Source organism: Peromyscus maniculatus, chromosome 1, assembly GCF_049852395.1.
Source record: "Peromyscus maniculatus bairdii isolate BWxNUB_F1_BW_parent chromosome 1, HU_Pman_BW_mat_3.1, whole genome shotgun sequence".
NCBI lineage: Eukaryota > Metazoa > Chordata > Mammalia > Rodentia > Cricetidae > Peromyscus > Peromyscus maniculatus.
Window position 1 is genome coordinate 212,318,754 of NC_134852.1, and position 16,408 is coordinate 212,335,161.

The following is a 16,408-nucleotide window of genomic DNA, read 5'->3' on the forward strand; positions in this document are numbered from 1 at the left end:
AAAACCCACAGGTGAGGTCTGGAAAACCAGCTGGACTCAGGCCATGCAGTCTGCCGATGACATCACCTCATCTTCTAATGACATCACCTCGGCAGACTTGCCCTCCCAAATGGAAAGGTATGTTCCTTATTTTGATGATCTTGATCTAGGTGTAGAAATCTGGCCTTAGATTTCAGTCAGGTGACTACAAGCTACAGGCAACTCATGGCAAAACTGCATTAACAGTGTCACTATCCAGTTTGATGCCCAAACTCAAGGGGTGGTTTGCCTTTGCAAGAACACTTGGCTATATTTTGCTTTCCTATTGTAAACAGATGGAAGGGCCCTCTGCCACCCACTGTCCACATGCCTGTGATGCTGAGAGAAATTTAAAATGAGTGAACCAGGAATGACTGGAGGCTGGGGAAGCCAACCAGCCAGGCGGTGGGTCACCTGTTGCTTTGTACAGTTCTTTAAGGTGTCCCTCCGGTAACCGTATCTGATGGACCGTCAGGTCTACAGTGCCTCCGCCACTGTCGACAACCACATACTTGTCACCTGGCAGAAAAGACAGTAATCTTTAAGATACGCCACGTATCTGTCCCCCTCAAACAAGCTGGCGAACGATAACTTGGACTCAGCCACTCACGTCAACACCGCCCACAAGCACAGTTGTTTTTGTTAATTAGCAGCAGCACAGCAAGTTATTCGGTAACTAAAGAGAATGCAGTCATGCCCATCCAAGAGGGAGGGCTAAGCATGGATGAAGGGGCAGCTGAGAGGATCCAGAGGACCAAGGCATTCATGCCACACAGGGCTGTGTCCCCACCACAACCCACGGCATGTGCTTCAACACAAGACTCCCTCCAGAAGTGGCGAGCCTTATGTTCCTTGGGAAGAGTATCTGCATGGTTTTCCAACACGCGGGACTCCAGATCCCAGAAGGGCCATCCCTGAGCAAGTGGCCTTTAAAGCTACTGAGCATCTTCCCAAAGTGCAAATGTAATGAATAATAATACATTTTTGCCGGCAGTGAAAATAAACAATAACAAGTAGGGGCAAAAGACATCCCAACACACTACCTTCCTCCAGCTCAGACCAGATCTCTCCTATGACATTCTCCACCAAGAAGGTCCGACTCTGCCGGTTACGCCGAACATGTTCCTTAGCTAGCGGCCAACAGAGAGAAAAAGACCAAGCATAAGAAAAAAGCATGAAAAGGCGACATTTGTCTGCAGCAGCTGGAGACAACAGCATGGTGGGTCCAGGGATGGGACATTTACTGACCCTTAGCCAATAGGATTAAGAAACACAACATCAAAAACCAGAAAGCCAGTTCCTCCAAGGGAAGAAGCCCTCATCTTTGGCCCATGCCCAGCTGTAAAGCCTGCCCTGAGGAGATTCTTGGCTGTGGTGACTTTCTTCTGGGGAGCGGGTTAATGAAATGGGCCAGTTTCCCAGCGGCCCACAGTGCACTAGGTTAAACCATTTCACATCATGGAGCTTTGGAATGCCGGGTATATTTTGCTCGCGGGAATCTCTGGGATAAAAGGATCTGGAGCCCCTTTCCCGCAGCTGTTGAAGGCAATGTGCACTTCTGCCACATGGGGGCGCTTCAGCCACAAGGCAGCATCTGCACGTAAGGAATCCCAGCGCTGCATCACCAGGGCACCCAGGGGATGCCTCTGCCAGTGTGATGAGTGGCTGGACCACCTTTGCGACAGACAGGGCACTAATAACCGACCATCCTGTGCTCAGCTGAGGAGGGTGAGGACGTGGGACTCAGAAATCCAAGTTTTTTGTTTGGCAATGTGAATCCCTCAGACCAGAGACCAGAGACTTTTGAGATCTAACAATTTCTAAGTTTGGAAAAGCAGAAAAATGAGCCAAGAAAAGTATTGTGAAAGGGTATGCTGGAGACAGCAGGCCACAGACAAATGGGCTTTAGCCCTTTGGGCTTCAGTTTTCTCATCACTAGGTCTAGGTTCCCCGTGGGCAGAAAAGGGATTGCTTCCCTAACGCATCCTGCGGGCCAACTGTATACCTGGAGTGACGGCCTGCATACAGTAGATGATAACAAAGGCAGAGCACCTACTATGAGACCTGGTGCTCTGTCTCAAAATGCCAACCACAACAAATAATTTCTTAGAGCAGCCCTAGGGTGACAGAGAAAAGCTCTCCTGCCTTGTCCTCCCCCGCTCCCCACCATTGTGTTCTTTAAATCCCTAAGCTACCCTTCTCCTTCTGAAATGCCTTTGAATCCCTCCTTGCTGAATATCTAGCAGCATCCTTGACCTTCTAGTCTCTTTCTGCAAGAAGCAGTGTTTGCAAAACTAACTTCTCTCAGGATTAGACCAGCAAACGCCCAGCCGGCTCCAGGTTCTTCAGAGCCTGGGTTGGAGTGGTCAAGGGGGCCCCTCAGAGGGCTCCCCAAACTTGGACTTCTCTCCCATCCCCACACTGGTTCCCGGTGAGCTATAGTAGACTAGAGGTATGGCTCAGTGGTAGAGCCCATCCGTAGCATGCAAGGAGGTTGACTCCCAGGCACAGCACGGGCCAACCAAGACGCAAACTATGTCTTAGACCTTGTAGCAGGGATCTGGTTTGCTTTGCTTTCTTTTCTTTTCTCTTCTTTTTGAGGCACAGTTTCTCTGTGTAGTTTTGGTGCCTGTCCTGGATCTCGCTCTGTAGCCCAGGCTGGCCTCGAACTCACAGAGATCCACCTGGCTCTGCCTCCCAAGTGCTGGGATTAAAGGCGTGCGCCACCACCACTGCCTGGCCCCGGTTTGCTAAAACAATTTAGATGGCTACAGATGGGATTCATAAAATAATATCTGAGTGAAGGCAACAAAACGTCTTTCCAGTTCTCAGAGAATTATCCCAGTTTTTCAGGTAGATTAAGCCCAAGATTGGAGAAAGTATCTTTTATGGATTCCATTAAAACCCATCAGGAGTCACATAATGTTCCCTGTAAACCCTGCCTAGTGGAGGCTGAATGTCTGCCAGCTCCCTCCCTCTGTAGGAGCCTCTGTCTACCAACCTGTGATCACGAGGACCCTGAAAAAGTGCTCCTCTGGGGTCCGGCAGCATCCCACCCCGGGGAGAGCCCGTCCAACTGCAATGTGAGGCTGACACCCAGCCCCTGCCTTGCGCTCCTCCGAGGCATGTCGGCCACCAATGAGGGCTCCGAAAACCAAAGGAAAGGCCCCGGTGAGCACACACAGACAGCAACAAAACCCTCAGGCCACAGGACAGACACCACGGTGCAGCAATGAGGAGACATGGATCTCATCTGAAATCAGCAGGCACCTCCCGAAAACCGGGGGCTGTTCTACACCACAGGTAAAAGCTGTGCACGAGCTTCATGGCCCTTCCAATGAGACAACGGAGAAACTGCCTTTGTGTATTTGAAATGACAAAGCACCGAGTTCCTTAGAGGAAAGGCTGGCCTTGGCATCCCTTGGCAAGGCCAGGGTGGCCATTAATGAGGATAAGGACTAATCCAGCCCTTGGGCCTAAAGGAAAGTCTCTGCCCCCATCCTGGTAAATCAGATAAGGTGTTAACGCATAGCCCCAGGCAAGCAGAACGGGCAGCTCAGGGACAAACATAGTTCTTGCCACCTCCTGGTAGCCACTAACAACTAACTCAAGGGATGAAAAGGAACAGGGTGTCCCCTGGGACGGAGCTGTCCTCATGAAGATGACTGAGGAGCGACCAGAAGAAAGCTGGGATCTTGGCAAGGGCAGACTCAGGCTTTTGAGTGTGGGGACTACGGGAAACATAGGTCCTGTTAGGTCCCAAACCTAGAACAAATGGCTGAGGTGCCTATTTAACATATCAAAAGAGGACCTGGCTGCCAGGTTCTCCCAGCATCCCTCAGTCTCTATCTGTTACAGGGCCCTCATGGCTGGCATACCCTGCCCCTTACCCTAAACTTCTCCAGCCCAAGGGGTTGGGCTGCCCTTCTCTATATAATCCAACCATCTTGATTGCCTGCTCTTTTTTGTACCTTTGGGCCTCCTGGCTGCTGCACCAGGTTGTCCTCTCTCTTCTCTCCCTCGTCCCTCCCCCTCTCCCCACATGACACAGCTCTGTCTGGTCAGGTCTAGACTCTGGACTCCCCAAGATGCCCCTGCCTCTGGCTGTGGGTCTCCCTTTTATCTACAATAAACCTTCTCCTCCACCAAACCTAGAAGCAGTCATGTTACTTTCAATGTTTCCTCCCCCCCCCCCCTTTTTTTAAATTCAGGTCCAAGCTTAGGTCAAGCAATCCTCACTAATGTTCTTCCTAACTTCCTCCTGGGCCTGGGTCCTTCCAGAGCCACTTGGGTGTGAACGTGGGTAGAGGGTGTGTTTCTGCCCACCAGGTACTCATCGCGGAACTCAGCGGAACTCAGAGCTGGGGCATATAGCACCTCCCCACCCATACTATGCTCCCCAACACATATGGTGCTCCCCGTTAGTATCCAAGCTCTCAGTGGTGCTTTGACCATGACCTCATCTCTCTAAAACCCCTGGAGCCCTGGATAGACCCACAGAGCCTGGACCCACAGAGCCTGGACCCACAGAGCCTGGACCCACGGAGCCTGGACCCACGGAGCATACAGTTCTGGGGACCGAGATAGTCAGTTTATGCAGGGGAAAGCTCCTTATAAAATACCTAGGCTGGGTCAGGCTGAGCAAGGGCTCCTTCCCCACAGCTCAGGGTACATCTCCTGGGTCGGCACAAATCAGCCACTTTCTCAGCTAAGGCACCTAATGAGCTCCACACACCCAGAGCAGCCCAGTGAGTAAGACAGCGATAAGACAACAATCTTAATGGGGGAATTAATAGCAGGCAAACTGGATTAGACTGACTCAGTTAGAGACAAGAAAGTCTCAGATCCTAGTGAAATGCAAGGCTAGGAATGGCTCTCGGGTCACCCTTGGGTTCTGGGAGAGAGGCCCCCAAAGGGTGGCCAGCCAGGGTGACCAATGCTTAGCTCACGGGGGAGTCCCTCCTAGGGGCCAGGTGGGAACACCAAGCAAAGAGGGGCTTAAGACCCACCTTCCCCACGGCATATCCCGACCCTTACAGCCTGAGGTGCCTCTGGGGGAGCAGAGGGGGGAGAGAGAGAGCAGAGGTACCCTGTGTGAACCCCGCTCCTACTGTGTCACTGGCGCTGTACCCATTGACCACCGCCTTGCTGCTGAGCTCAATCATCTGGTGCAGCCGCAGCTTCCGGCAGTAGATGGAGGCGGCCTCTGGCTCCAAGGCGATGATGAGCTGTTCCGAGTTCTCAGGGGAGGCCAGGCCCGCCTGGAAGACAGAGAGATGGAGACTAGAACCTAGGATTCGTGGGCAGGCCTGCTCAGAGGACACCACACCTTGCAGTGTGGTTGGCACTCTCACGGAAGAAACTGAACAGTAAGCTTAGCTTGTTCAGGAGGGACATTCCCTCCACAGTCCTCTGCAGAATTTAATACTGGGGGTGACCAGACATTGAGCTTTTAACTGCCTCTGAGTATGCAAAGGACTCCTGGGAAATTCAGGGCACTCTGGCTATAGCGCCTCTGGCTTGTTCAGATCAGAACTGAAAAGAGCCATTGAAGAGGCCAGGATACTATGGCGGGTGGGTAATGATGAGGTTAATACGCAAGCAGTTGGGGGACAGAGTTGCAAAGGCCCCAACACTTTGAAAAGCATGACAGAGAGAAGACAGGTGGACCCCTTCCCTGTGACAGTGGTCACACACCTTCCCTCAGGCTGTGCGGGGATCCTGATCTTGGTGACCCGCAGCTAGGCAAACACTTGGAGGGCTCCTGTCACTTGCCTACTGGATGTAACATACGAGCAGTGGCTCCCAGAGGAAGCCTCCATGGAGTCTCCTATTTCCTAGAGTGAGGGTGGGCAGTCAGCTGACAGTTGCTTTAACTAACGCCTTTATTCTTTCGAGAACTTACTGTATAATACTTTTATTTTTAAGATGGGGTTTCATAGATCCCAGGCTGACCCCAACCTTGCTGTGAAGTCAAGAGTGACCATGACTATCTAATCCTCCTGTATCTACTTCATGAGTGCTGCTCTGGGATTATTACAAGTGTGTGTCACTGTATCTGTTTTATGTGATGCTAGTGATTGAAGCCAGAACTTCACACATGTGAGACAAACAGCACTCTACTGACTGAGCACACCCCAGCTTCTACATATTCTTAATATTGTAACAGTTACACCCCCAGGTTCCCATCTGCAACTCCATCTGCTAATATCTGGGATCTTCCTTGGCTGGCAAGAGGCAGAAGTGCTTTTGTTCATGACATGTGTGTGACCTGTCCCAGTCACCTCCCCTCCAGGCTCTGGAGGTCCCAAAGCCACCCTTCTGCACATATGCAGAGAAATAAGCATTGGCCTGTAACCAGATCCTTGGGTATGCCCAGAGCCCTGGGCCAGAGCAGGAGTTCTTCCTATAGACACTGCATGGTGCAATTTCTTGGCCATGAGCAGCACAAATCATTCCTGTCACCATGGTGCTGCTTTTCTGCTGTTTCCAAGGAAACCTGGGGATCTGTCTCCAAGCCACACCCACTTGGAGAAAGTTCCCCCTACTCCCACCTCCACTCTACACCAGAAGTTTAGCAGATAGAAAGTCTCCTAATGCCACACAGTTACCGGAAGAGCAGCTAGGAGCCAAGGGCAGAGGGGCTCAGGGGGTTTCCATCAGTGAGCAAGGAGGAGAGCAGGCTCAGATTGGAATGTGGGAAGCCCAGGGACCCTCAGAGCCTTTTGTGTAACTCCTTCGCTACAGGTAACGTCTTAGTTACTTGTCTATTGCTGTATAAAACATCATGACTGGCAGAGTTGCAGGGTTGCTATTGCTGTGACAAAACACCATAACCAAAGCAAGTCGGGAGGAAAAGGTTTAATTGGCTTACACTTCCACATCAAAATTCATCTTCAAAAGAAGTCAGGACAGGAACTCAAGCAGGGCAAGAACCTGGAGGCAGGAGCTGATGCAGAGACCATGAAGGGGAGCTGTTAGTGGCTTGATCTCCATGACTCGCTCAACATGCTTTCTTATGGAACCCAGGACCACCAGCCCGGGGGTGACACCACCCACAATGTGCTGGGCCCTCCTGTGGTGGTATTGTGTTCCCCAAGATATTGTGTACCCTAATAAATTTATCTGGGGTCAGAGAACAGACAGCCACTAGATACAAAGGCTAGAAAATGGTGGCACTCACACCTTTAATCCTAGCATTCCAGGCCGGGCGGTGGTGGCGCACGCCTTTAATCCCAGCACTCGGGAGGCAGAGGCAGGCGGATCTCTGTGAGTTCGAGGCCAGCCTGGTCTCCAAAGCGAGTTCCAGGAAAGGCACAAAGCTACACAGAGAAACCCTGTCTCGAAAAAGGCAAAAAAAAAAAAATCCTAGCATTCCAGAGATAGAAATCCCTCTGGATCTCTGTGAGTTCAAGGCCACATTGGAAATAGCCAAGCATGGTGACACATGCCTTTAATCCCAGAAAGCCAACCTTTAATCCCAGGGAGTGGTGGTAGAAAGCAGAAAGATATATAAGGCGTGAGGACCATAAACTAGAAGCATTTGGCTGGTTAAGCATTCAGGCTTTTGAGCAGTAATTCAGCTGAGACCCATTCCGGATGAGGACTCCGAGGCCTCCAGTCTGAGGAGACAAGACCAGCTGAGGATCCGGAGAGGTGAGATAGCTGTGGTTTGTTCTGTCTCTCTGATCTACCAGCATGGACCCCAATAACTCGCCTCGGGTTTGATTTTATTAATAAGAACTTTTAAGATTCCTGCTACACCCTCCCTCATCAATTACTAATTAAAATCACTAAAAACAAAACAAAAACACCCATATGTTTGCCTACTGAGGTATTTTCTCAGTTGAGACTCCCTCTTCTCCAGTGACTCTAGCTTGCAACAAGTTGACATAAAACTAGCCACCGCAATGACCAAGGCACTTATATTATAAAGAGTTTATTTCAGCTTACAGTTCCAGAGAGTTAGAGTCCACGATGGGAGAGCAAAGGCGTGGTGGAAGAAGAGGGCTTACATCTGGAACCACAAACATGAAACAGAGAGGGCATGTTGGGAATGACTCTAGGCTTTTTAACCTCAAAGGCCACCCACAGTAACATACTTCTTCCATCAAGGTCACACCTCCTAAACCTCCCAGTGACACAACTGGGGACCAAGTGTTCAAATGCTCAAGACTATGAGGGACATTTAACATTCAAGCCACCACAGACAGGAAGACTCCAAGGCCCCAGTAGAAAGTGACCAACTACTCCAGTTTGTCTAGGAGAGGAAGTATCCCATGGAGCATGGGGCTTGCAGAGTTAAACAGCAGTCTTATTCACAGGTATCCAACATCAGCACAGGTGAGGATTTGAGTCCCTTAGACCAGGCTCCTTAAATCACACCAACTCTCCAGCTTGGAGTGCCCTAACATTACAGGGGAGAGGCCTGGGCCCCACCTTTTGATAAAACTTCATCCTCCGTTGGCTTTAGGTGCCATCTCTTCACCTGCTGGGTGGGACAGTATCAGATAATGCATTGCCCACAGTTCTCCATGGCAATCATACCCCAAATAAATGTCACTAATAGCATCGGAAAGAGCTGCTACCCACCAGGCAGGAGAAGGACAGGCTCCTTCTGTATTCACCATGTGCCTCTCTAGTAGCAGAACCACTGTGGGAGGACTGGCTTCCAAATCCATACCAGTGCTCCACACCAGTCATAGGGTACCTCTTCCCCACAGCCTAATACCCCCGTTACGGCCAACTACACGGGCAACGATAGCGCTTGTTATTCTGGTCCATGGGGCAAATAGGCTGGGGTGCCTTTGGATGACATCCATCAATAGGCCACTGGCTTAGGCATGAAGGATCTTCCACTGCCCCCTGTCAAGCATGATAAGTACCCCTGCCCCAGCTACTCCTCCCCAGGTCAGACCATAAATCCTCAGCACATAGACAGACTGTTTGAGGAAGCTGGGGAGCCTTTGGAAGGTGGAACCTTGCTGGAGGAACTGGGTCACTCGAGGCAGGTTCCGAATGTTCCAGAGCTTCACCCCTCCTCCAGTTTGCCCCTGCTGACTGTGTTTGGAGTTGAGGATGTGCTCTTCCAGCTCCCTGGTCCTGAACCCATGCCCGTTCCTGCTGCCATGTCTCCCACCATGATGGCTCTTATCCCTCTAGATAGTGAACTAAAGTGAACTTTCTTCTAGAACTTGGTTTTGGTTGTGGTATTTTATCAAAGCAACAGAAAAGTAACTAACACAGTAACCATACGCCATTTATCTGTTCCAGCCCCTGTTACATTATCCAAGAGACCAAGGAGCCTTGTTGCCACCAGTAAACTCCTGTGGAGCCGTGATGAAGAGCTACAGGATGTGACTGGTCAAGAGAGTGGAGAAGTCAGGTGATCCTGCACAAAGACTTCTATCTTCTCAGAAGGATCTGAGAATCACTCACAGACCCGCCCCCCAAGAACAGGAGGACATAGAAAAGATCTGCCTAGACCTCAAAATCCTAGAGAGCTTCATCTCCGGCAGGAGACCCTGTGCTCAAACGCTTAGAGCAACTCTCATTCCAGCTCCTTGGCCGGGAAGCCCTCAGGAGACCGGGGAATCCATCTGCCTGGGATGGGACCAGGGTTGCTCTGTCTTTGGAGCTGTACTTCGGAGTCACTATTCTTGTGTGTGCTCTTCTCTACTGGAGAGGCAGGCAAACACAGGGGACAGCTTAGCAACCTGGGACTTCACTCATTTTGGGCTGTGCGCGCGCACGCGCGCGCACGCGCGCGCGCGCACACACACACACACACACACACACACACACACACACACACCTCTTCTAATAATGCACTTGGCAGCCTAGATCTCTCATCTGCACATGGTATGCGCACACATCCTTCTCTGAATAGTGCAACCTGTTAGCAACCGAGGACTCCAGACTGCACTGAGCTACACACACACTGCTCTCGTAGCAATAGAATAAGTTTTTCCTCTTCCTAAAGACCATCAAACTTAGATTCAATACAATTGTTTATGTCTGGGCATAGAGAGTAGGAAGGCCAAGATGGCATGAACTGGTTTGGGGTATATGCACAATAAGGCTAACTATGTCCTTAAAGTGAACATTTAGAGACAATCCTCTATTTACCTATGCATAATTGGGTATATATATGACTTAAAAAACCCTATGCATTATTTGAAGGGGCATGCATTGTAGAAAAACCATTATAAAAGTTAATCTGTCAATATAATAGAGAACCACACAAACTACCTCCCTAGGAATCAAACGTGTCTTACCATTAGACCCCCATAAAAGGGGGCTCCTGGTAATAACCTGGGGCCCTGTGAATCTTTACGCATGTGACTGTCAATCTTAACAGCATATTCCTTTCTAAATGCTTTGAGTAAAGCATTCTTGATACTTTGCAACTCCATATATACCTTTCTTTCTTGAAGGAGAAGCCAAGAACTTGGAAACCAGTCCAGCCCCTGACCACCAGTAACCCTGGCACTGCTGCCAAGCATTCCAGTCTGTCTCCAGCTATGTTGAGTTGGTACAGACACATCCAGCCTCTGTGGCAAGGCACTGCACCCCCTAAGGGCAACAGTGAGGCCTTCTTGCTCTGTAGCAGGTATCAGTTGCTCAGGAGGCAGCTGCTGAATGAGTGATTCAACCACTCCTCCAGCCAGCCTTCTTCTGCACTCTCCTGGCCCTGGTCTCTGCTGAGAAGAACATGAGCGTTCTGTAGGACCTGGGTGTCCTGCAAATAGAAAAGTGTGCAAGCCTGTGCACACTACCATATTTACTCCTCCAGGATCTAATAGAATCTTGAATGGTAACACCTTCCTGGAATCGTGAGATCCATGCAGGAGGTGGAGGTGACAAAGCTGCTCTCCGAGGAGCCCACAGAAACGACTTGTTAGCCCGACCACTCAGCTCCTCGGTCCCTGCAATCTGCCAGGAAAATCTGCCAAGAAACCGCGTCCACGGATGAGAAAAATGGCCAGGCCAGTGATGCGTTCTACCCGCCTGTCAGTGAGTTCCAGCTGCCCCAGCTGGGCGTCCTGCACTTGGTTTCTCCTGATAGGATTATTTTTCACTGCAGCCTGTTCAGGCAGGGAGGCAGTTACAAGCTGTGTCTCTGTGTTAAATGAGGTCAGCATACATGGGAGCATCATTAATTTAACAGGCATCACTCACCAGAGTTACACATTTTATGCAAAACACCTCTAAAAACTGGACAACTTCCTGTCTCTGATCCCCTGAGATTCAGTAGCACTTTCTCTCTCTCTCTCTCTCTTCCTCTCTTTCTGCATGTGTGTGTGTCTGTCTGTCTGTCTCTGTCTGTCTGTCTCTGTCTGTCTGTCTGTCTCTGTGTCTCTGTCTCTCTCTCTCTTCTGTCTCTCTCTCTCTTCTGTCTCTCTCTCTCTTCTGTCTCTCTCTCTTCTGTCTCTCTCTCTCTTCTGTCTCTCTCTCTCTCTCTCTCTCTCTCTCTCTCTCTCTCTCTCTCTCTCTCTCTCTCTCTCTCTCTCTCTCTGTCTTTCCTGAAGGCCTCAGCTGTCCGTCCTGACATCATCTTACCACTGTCTGCTCTTCAAGCATCTGTAGCTGTCCTGAGTGTATAAATCCATTGAGGTTTGGCACATTCTTTTACCCAGGACTGAGGCCGGACAGGCCTAGGGAGAGTCTCCAGATGAAGCAGAACTGTGTGCAAAGCTCTGCAACCCTTGCGGGCACTGACTCAGCACAGACTCTGGACCTGGTCCAGCCTAGAGGACGCTATGCTGAGACCACTGCAGCTCTGCTCTCTCCCGGCCTCCTTCCCTCCCTCTGGCAGGTGAATGTACCATAAACTTGTACTCAGAAAGCCTCTTCAAAGCCTAAAGGTGGGCCTCCATGCTTCCAACCCAAGCAGAATGGCATGCCCAGTTGTCTTACCATTCTGGTGGCACACTAGTTCTGCTTCGTTCTGAAGCCACTCTTGGGGGTTTATTGGCAGACAGCTACCACCATGAAGGAGGAAGCAAATACCCACCTGATGCAAGGACCTTTCATGGAGATGGATATGTGGAGAGCATCCTCAGAAGACACTGGGCTAAGAACTCAGGTTTTGCTCATGTGCTATATTGGGCACTCAGGGCTCTCCAGAGAAACAATACAAGCTGTATACTGAGACACACAGCAAGAGGCTTCTTATAGGGATTTGGCTCACGATTACAAAGCCTGATGAGTTCCAAGATCTCCAGCTGGAGACCCAGGAGATGTAGCTGAGCAGCTCCTGTCCAAAGAACACAGGCTCAAGATCCCAGAAGAGCTGATGTTTCTGTCTGAATCCAAAGGGAAGAAAAGAAAAAGAAAAAGGCCCAGCTCCAGGGCAGGCGGGAGGGATTTCTTCCCTGTCTGGGAAGGGTCAGATCTTTGGCCTCTTTAGCCTTCGGTCCACTAGAGGAGGCCCGTCCATGTTACATGAGTATCCGCTTTACTCTGGACAGTTAAATGACGACATTCAAAACACCCTCACAGGAACGTCAAGAATATTATTTAGCCAAACATCTGGGCAAACTCTGGCCCAGTCAAGCTGACCAACAAAAATTTACCTTTACAGGATTGGACCTTTCTCATGCCATATTAAAACAGCATCAGGGTGCAGCCAAGGGCTGCGCTCCCATTCTTCCTGGAACTCTTCCTTAGGACACCGTAGAGCAACCACGCTTCCTGTCACTTCCAAACTATGAGCCACTGGGCCCCGTGAGCAACCTGAGGACAGGGACCCTGACTCAGCTGGGTTGCTGCATCCAGTGTTTTCCAAAGCCTGCCACACCGAGGTCCTGATGTAAAGGCCTCATGAAGAAAGAGTAAAGGAGCAGAGACTGGCTGAATGAGGTGGCCATCTTTAAACCCACCTGGTCATGGGAACTGAATGTAAATATCAAAGCAGAACTACAAAGGGTCAAAGCATAAGCTGCAAAAACACTACCAAAGAAAGGTTGCCCTGCCCTGGAAGGCAGTCCCTGTGTCCTGTGTGCCTCTGAGCAAACCATGCAATGTCTGTCCCAATCTTTCTGACCCAGCCTTCCAAGTCCTGAGATTACAGGGATGAGCCACCAGGCTGGACTAGTAGGGTCATTTTTATTCCACCAAAGCCAAGAATAGTGTGCCTGTGCCCTCCACTGTCTGATTTTATCCTCAGACTCCACAGGGTGCGGCCCCACCCCTTGTCCCACCCCCTCAGAGACTTTGTCCTTAGGGAGAGCCAGTCCAGGGCTGCACAGCCTAGCGACCTGACCAGCCACCACATTTCCTTCTTTTTCCAGTCTAAAAATAAGATCTGACCCCTTTACAGGTCACACATTTACTGCTGAAGTCTTCCTGTGGGCTGGGGAATGTGAGCTGAGGCCACGAATCTTGCCATGAATATCCTTCCCGGGAACAGCTCAGGGCACAGTGCAATGTGTGCAAATGACCATGTCCTGATGGCCCATCTCTGGACACTCCCTGAAGGCTGAGGCTGTGATGCCCAGGGCTTCTGAGAAGAAGAACTAAGACGCATCTACCTTCCTCCTCTTCCTAATGAAACTACCTCTTTCTGGAACTTCCACCCTCTTCCCTCATCCCTATGAAAGCAGATCTATTTTTGGCAGATCCATACACAGAGTCAGATTCTCACACTGCATGAAGGAAGGGGAGAGCAGAGGAAACAGTCCCGGAAAGGGGACAGTTAGGGGAGGGATAATCCGCCCTTGACCTGGTACAAGCTGAGCTCTGCAAGCTGGTCGGGTAAAGCCCTGAGCACTGAGCAGAGCCTATGGCGCTGGAGTTCCTGGGGCCACTTTACCATCTGCTGGGGCTTGGGATGATTCTGTGACCCTTTCTTTTGGAAGGAAAGGCTCATATACATGGCTACTAACTTGATGTCAGAATTGTGCCTCCCGGGAAAGATGGGCGCGATGCCCCTTGAGAGGTGTGATGAGGATGAGGAGACATCTATTGCATCAATGTGCCTGCCCTGCTGGGACTGAGATTAAAGACCGAAAACTGACTCTCAAGGCACAGCATTGACCCAGGCTCAACAAAAGCCAGCTCTGTGCTGGGGACAGGAAGAGCAGTTTGGCGTGGCTGGCTGTACCTATCACGGAAGACTGCCGGGCACAAGTTGTCTGTGACAGTAGGAAGCTAGCTGTATTGGTCACTTTCCTCAATGCGACCACAAAACACCTAACAAAGGCAACTCCAGGATGGCAGCGTTTATTTTGGCCCACAGCTTGAGAGTACAGTCCACCATGGCAGGGAAGGCATGGAGGCAAGAGCGTGAAGCAGCTGGTCACATCGCACCATTGGGAAGCAGGGAGGTGAATGCTGGTGCCGAGCTCCCTCCCCGCCTCCAGCATATTCAGTCTGGGACTCCTGTCCCTGAGGTGGCGCCATCTGCCATTAAGGTGGATCTTCACCCCACAATTATTGCCAGAAATTCCCACACAGAAATGCCTGAAGCTTTGTCCCCTGGGTGATTCCAGATCCCATCAAGTTGTCCATCAATATCAATTGTCACAAAGACCATGAGTGTTTATGGTGTTGGTGGACCCTTGATAGCTGGTCACCAAATACAGGAGAGTCTTACCTCTGAGGCTGACCATGGAGCCACACTGCTGCTCTCACGGGAGCCTGCCAGCACTCGGTGTCAGCTCTCCCTTCCCGGGAGCCCACGTACTACTGTGTGGCTCCGACAGGCAAATGCTATGAAAGACAATTCAATTCCCCAGCTGCAGATGGCCATTTTCAGCCTCCTGGCCAAGCTGAAATGCCTGGGCCCAGGCCAACATCCTTGTCTCTATTCCTTTCTTATACAAATATTCTTGTTTCCAAGGCTTTTCCTGAAGTTTTTCACTTCCCTTCATCTACAGGAAATGTCTCTGAACCTCAGTTTGAAATCCAACCCCAGAGAATTTACAGTGGAAACATGACCCAGACACATAAATCCAGAGAGAGAGAGAGAGAGAGAGAGAGAGAGAGAGAGAGAGAGAGAGAGAGAGAGAGAGAGAGAGATATCCCTGTTAGACTGACCCAGGAAGCTGAGGCATAGGAAGGCTCTTTGTCCCATGCCCTTTCCCATCCTCCTTAAGAAGCTGGAGAATGCTGGGAGACACCTGAGCACAGTCACCACTGTGGGCATCCCAGCTCCCTTTCCTCTACGCCCCCCCCCCCATCCCAATGTCCCTCACCTGGTAGGCAGCTTCTCTCATGAACTGCTTGGCTGGCTGCTTCCAGATGGCAGGCACTGTGATGACCCATCTGACATCAGAGTTCTCAAAGTCCGACCCTGCCTGGTCACTCAGCTCCTAATGTCAAGAAGAGTAAATGGAACAGGTGGGGAGATGCTGCTGGTCCCCTGGGACACACCTCCTGTGGCTCTGCTGAACAGTCAGGATTTTATCAGACTCCAGAGGAGCCTGTGCCTGGCCCCCACACATAGCAGTGTGCGGGCCGGGTGCTCCTGGCTCTCATTTATCTCATCACCCACGTCCTTTAGGGGACTGTCCTCATTCCTATACCCCTAGCTCCCTGAAAACTGCTGCCTCTATGGATTTACCTGTCATGAACATTTCATACAAATGGAATCATATGATGTGGCTTTTATATATTGTTTCTTTTGTTTTACAAGACGTTTTTAAAGTTTATCCATACTGTAACATGTATCAGTATTTTACTCCTTTCTTGTGGCTGAATGACATTCCAATGAACAGACGCACCACATTTGGTTATCCATCAGTTGATGGACATTTGAGTTGTTCCCACTTTTTAGGTATTATGAATAATACTGCTATGAACATTCATGGAACAATTTTATGTGCACATGTTTTCATTTCCCTGAGGTGTGTGCCTAGGAGTGGAATTGCTGGGGGATGTCTGTGTTTATCTTTTTTTTTTGGTGGGGGGGGGGGACTTCCAAATTTGTTTCAAAATGCTGAGCCATTTCACCTTCCAGCCAGCAGTGCTGCAGAACACGCTCCACTGTTCTGACCCCAGAGCCTACCTCTCCGCCCTGCAGGCGGCACCTCTGCCCAGCTGGTGGGTACAGCAGCCCCAGATGGCCTAACACACGAGGGGCTGACTGCCACATCCTCACCTTCAGCGCCTGCTCCTTGAAGTACTGCAGGGCGTATGTGAAGATTTCCAGGGCTTTGACTTTCTTGCCATTTGCCGCTATCAGGTCCGTGTCCATGGTGAGGTCCTGGGGGAAGAAAGACGCGTGCCGGTAGAGAGGGGCAAGGAGAGCCGGGCCTTTGGTCGGGGGAACTGCTGTTTGGAGGTCAGCGGAATCTACGGGTGCACTCCCAAAGGCACCGGACAGTAATGCCCCCTTACTGTAGAAGAGTTCTGGCTGTTCTCTCCAGGCCCCACCTCATGGCAC

General features: G+C 50.6%; 1 protein-coding gene across 3 annotated transcripts in view; it reads right to left on the reverse strand.

The window, feature by feature from the left end:
• The window catches only part of Hspa12a (heat shock protein family A (Hsp70) member 12A), a 157,765-nt gene that overhangs the window by 10,548 nt on the left and 130,809 nt on the right, over window positions 1-16,408 (reverse strand). For all 3 annotated transcript variants that reach the window (XM_015997188.3, XM_076563404.1, XM_006978455.4), the window contains 5 exons: window positions 16,124-16,228; window positions 15,219-15,335; window positions 5,108-5,279; window positions 1,062-1,148; window positions 433-537 (listed from right to left, as the gene is read on the reverse strand). In XM_015997188.3, the coding sequence (XP_015852674.1) occupies window positions 433-537; window positions 1,062-1,148; window positions 5,108-5,279; window positions 15,219-15,335; window positions 16,124-16,228 (586 nt within the window). The remainder of the gene's footprint in view (window positions 1-432; window positions 538-1,061; window positions 1,149-5,107; window positions 5,280-15,218; window positions 15,336-16,123; window positions 16,229-16,408) is intronic.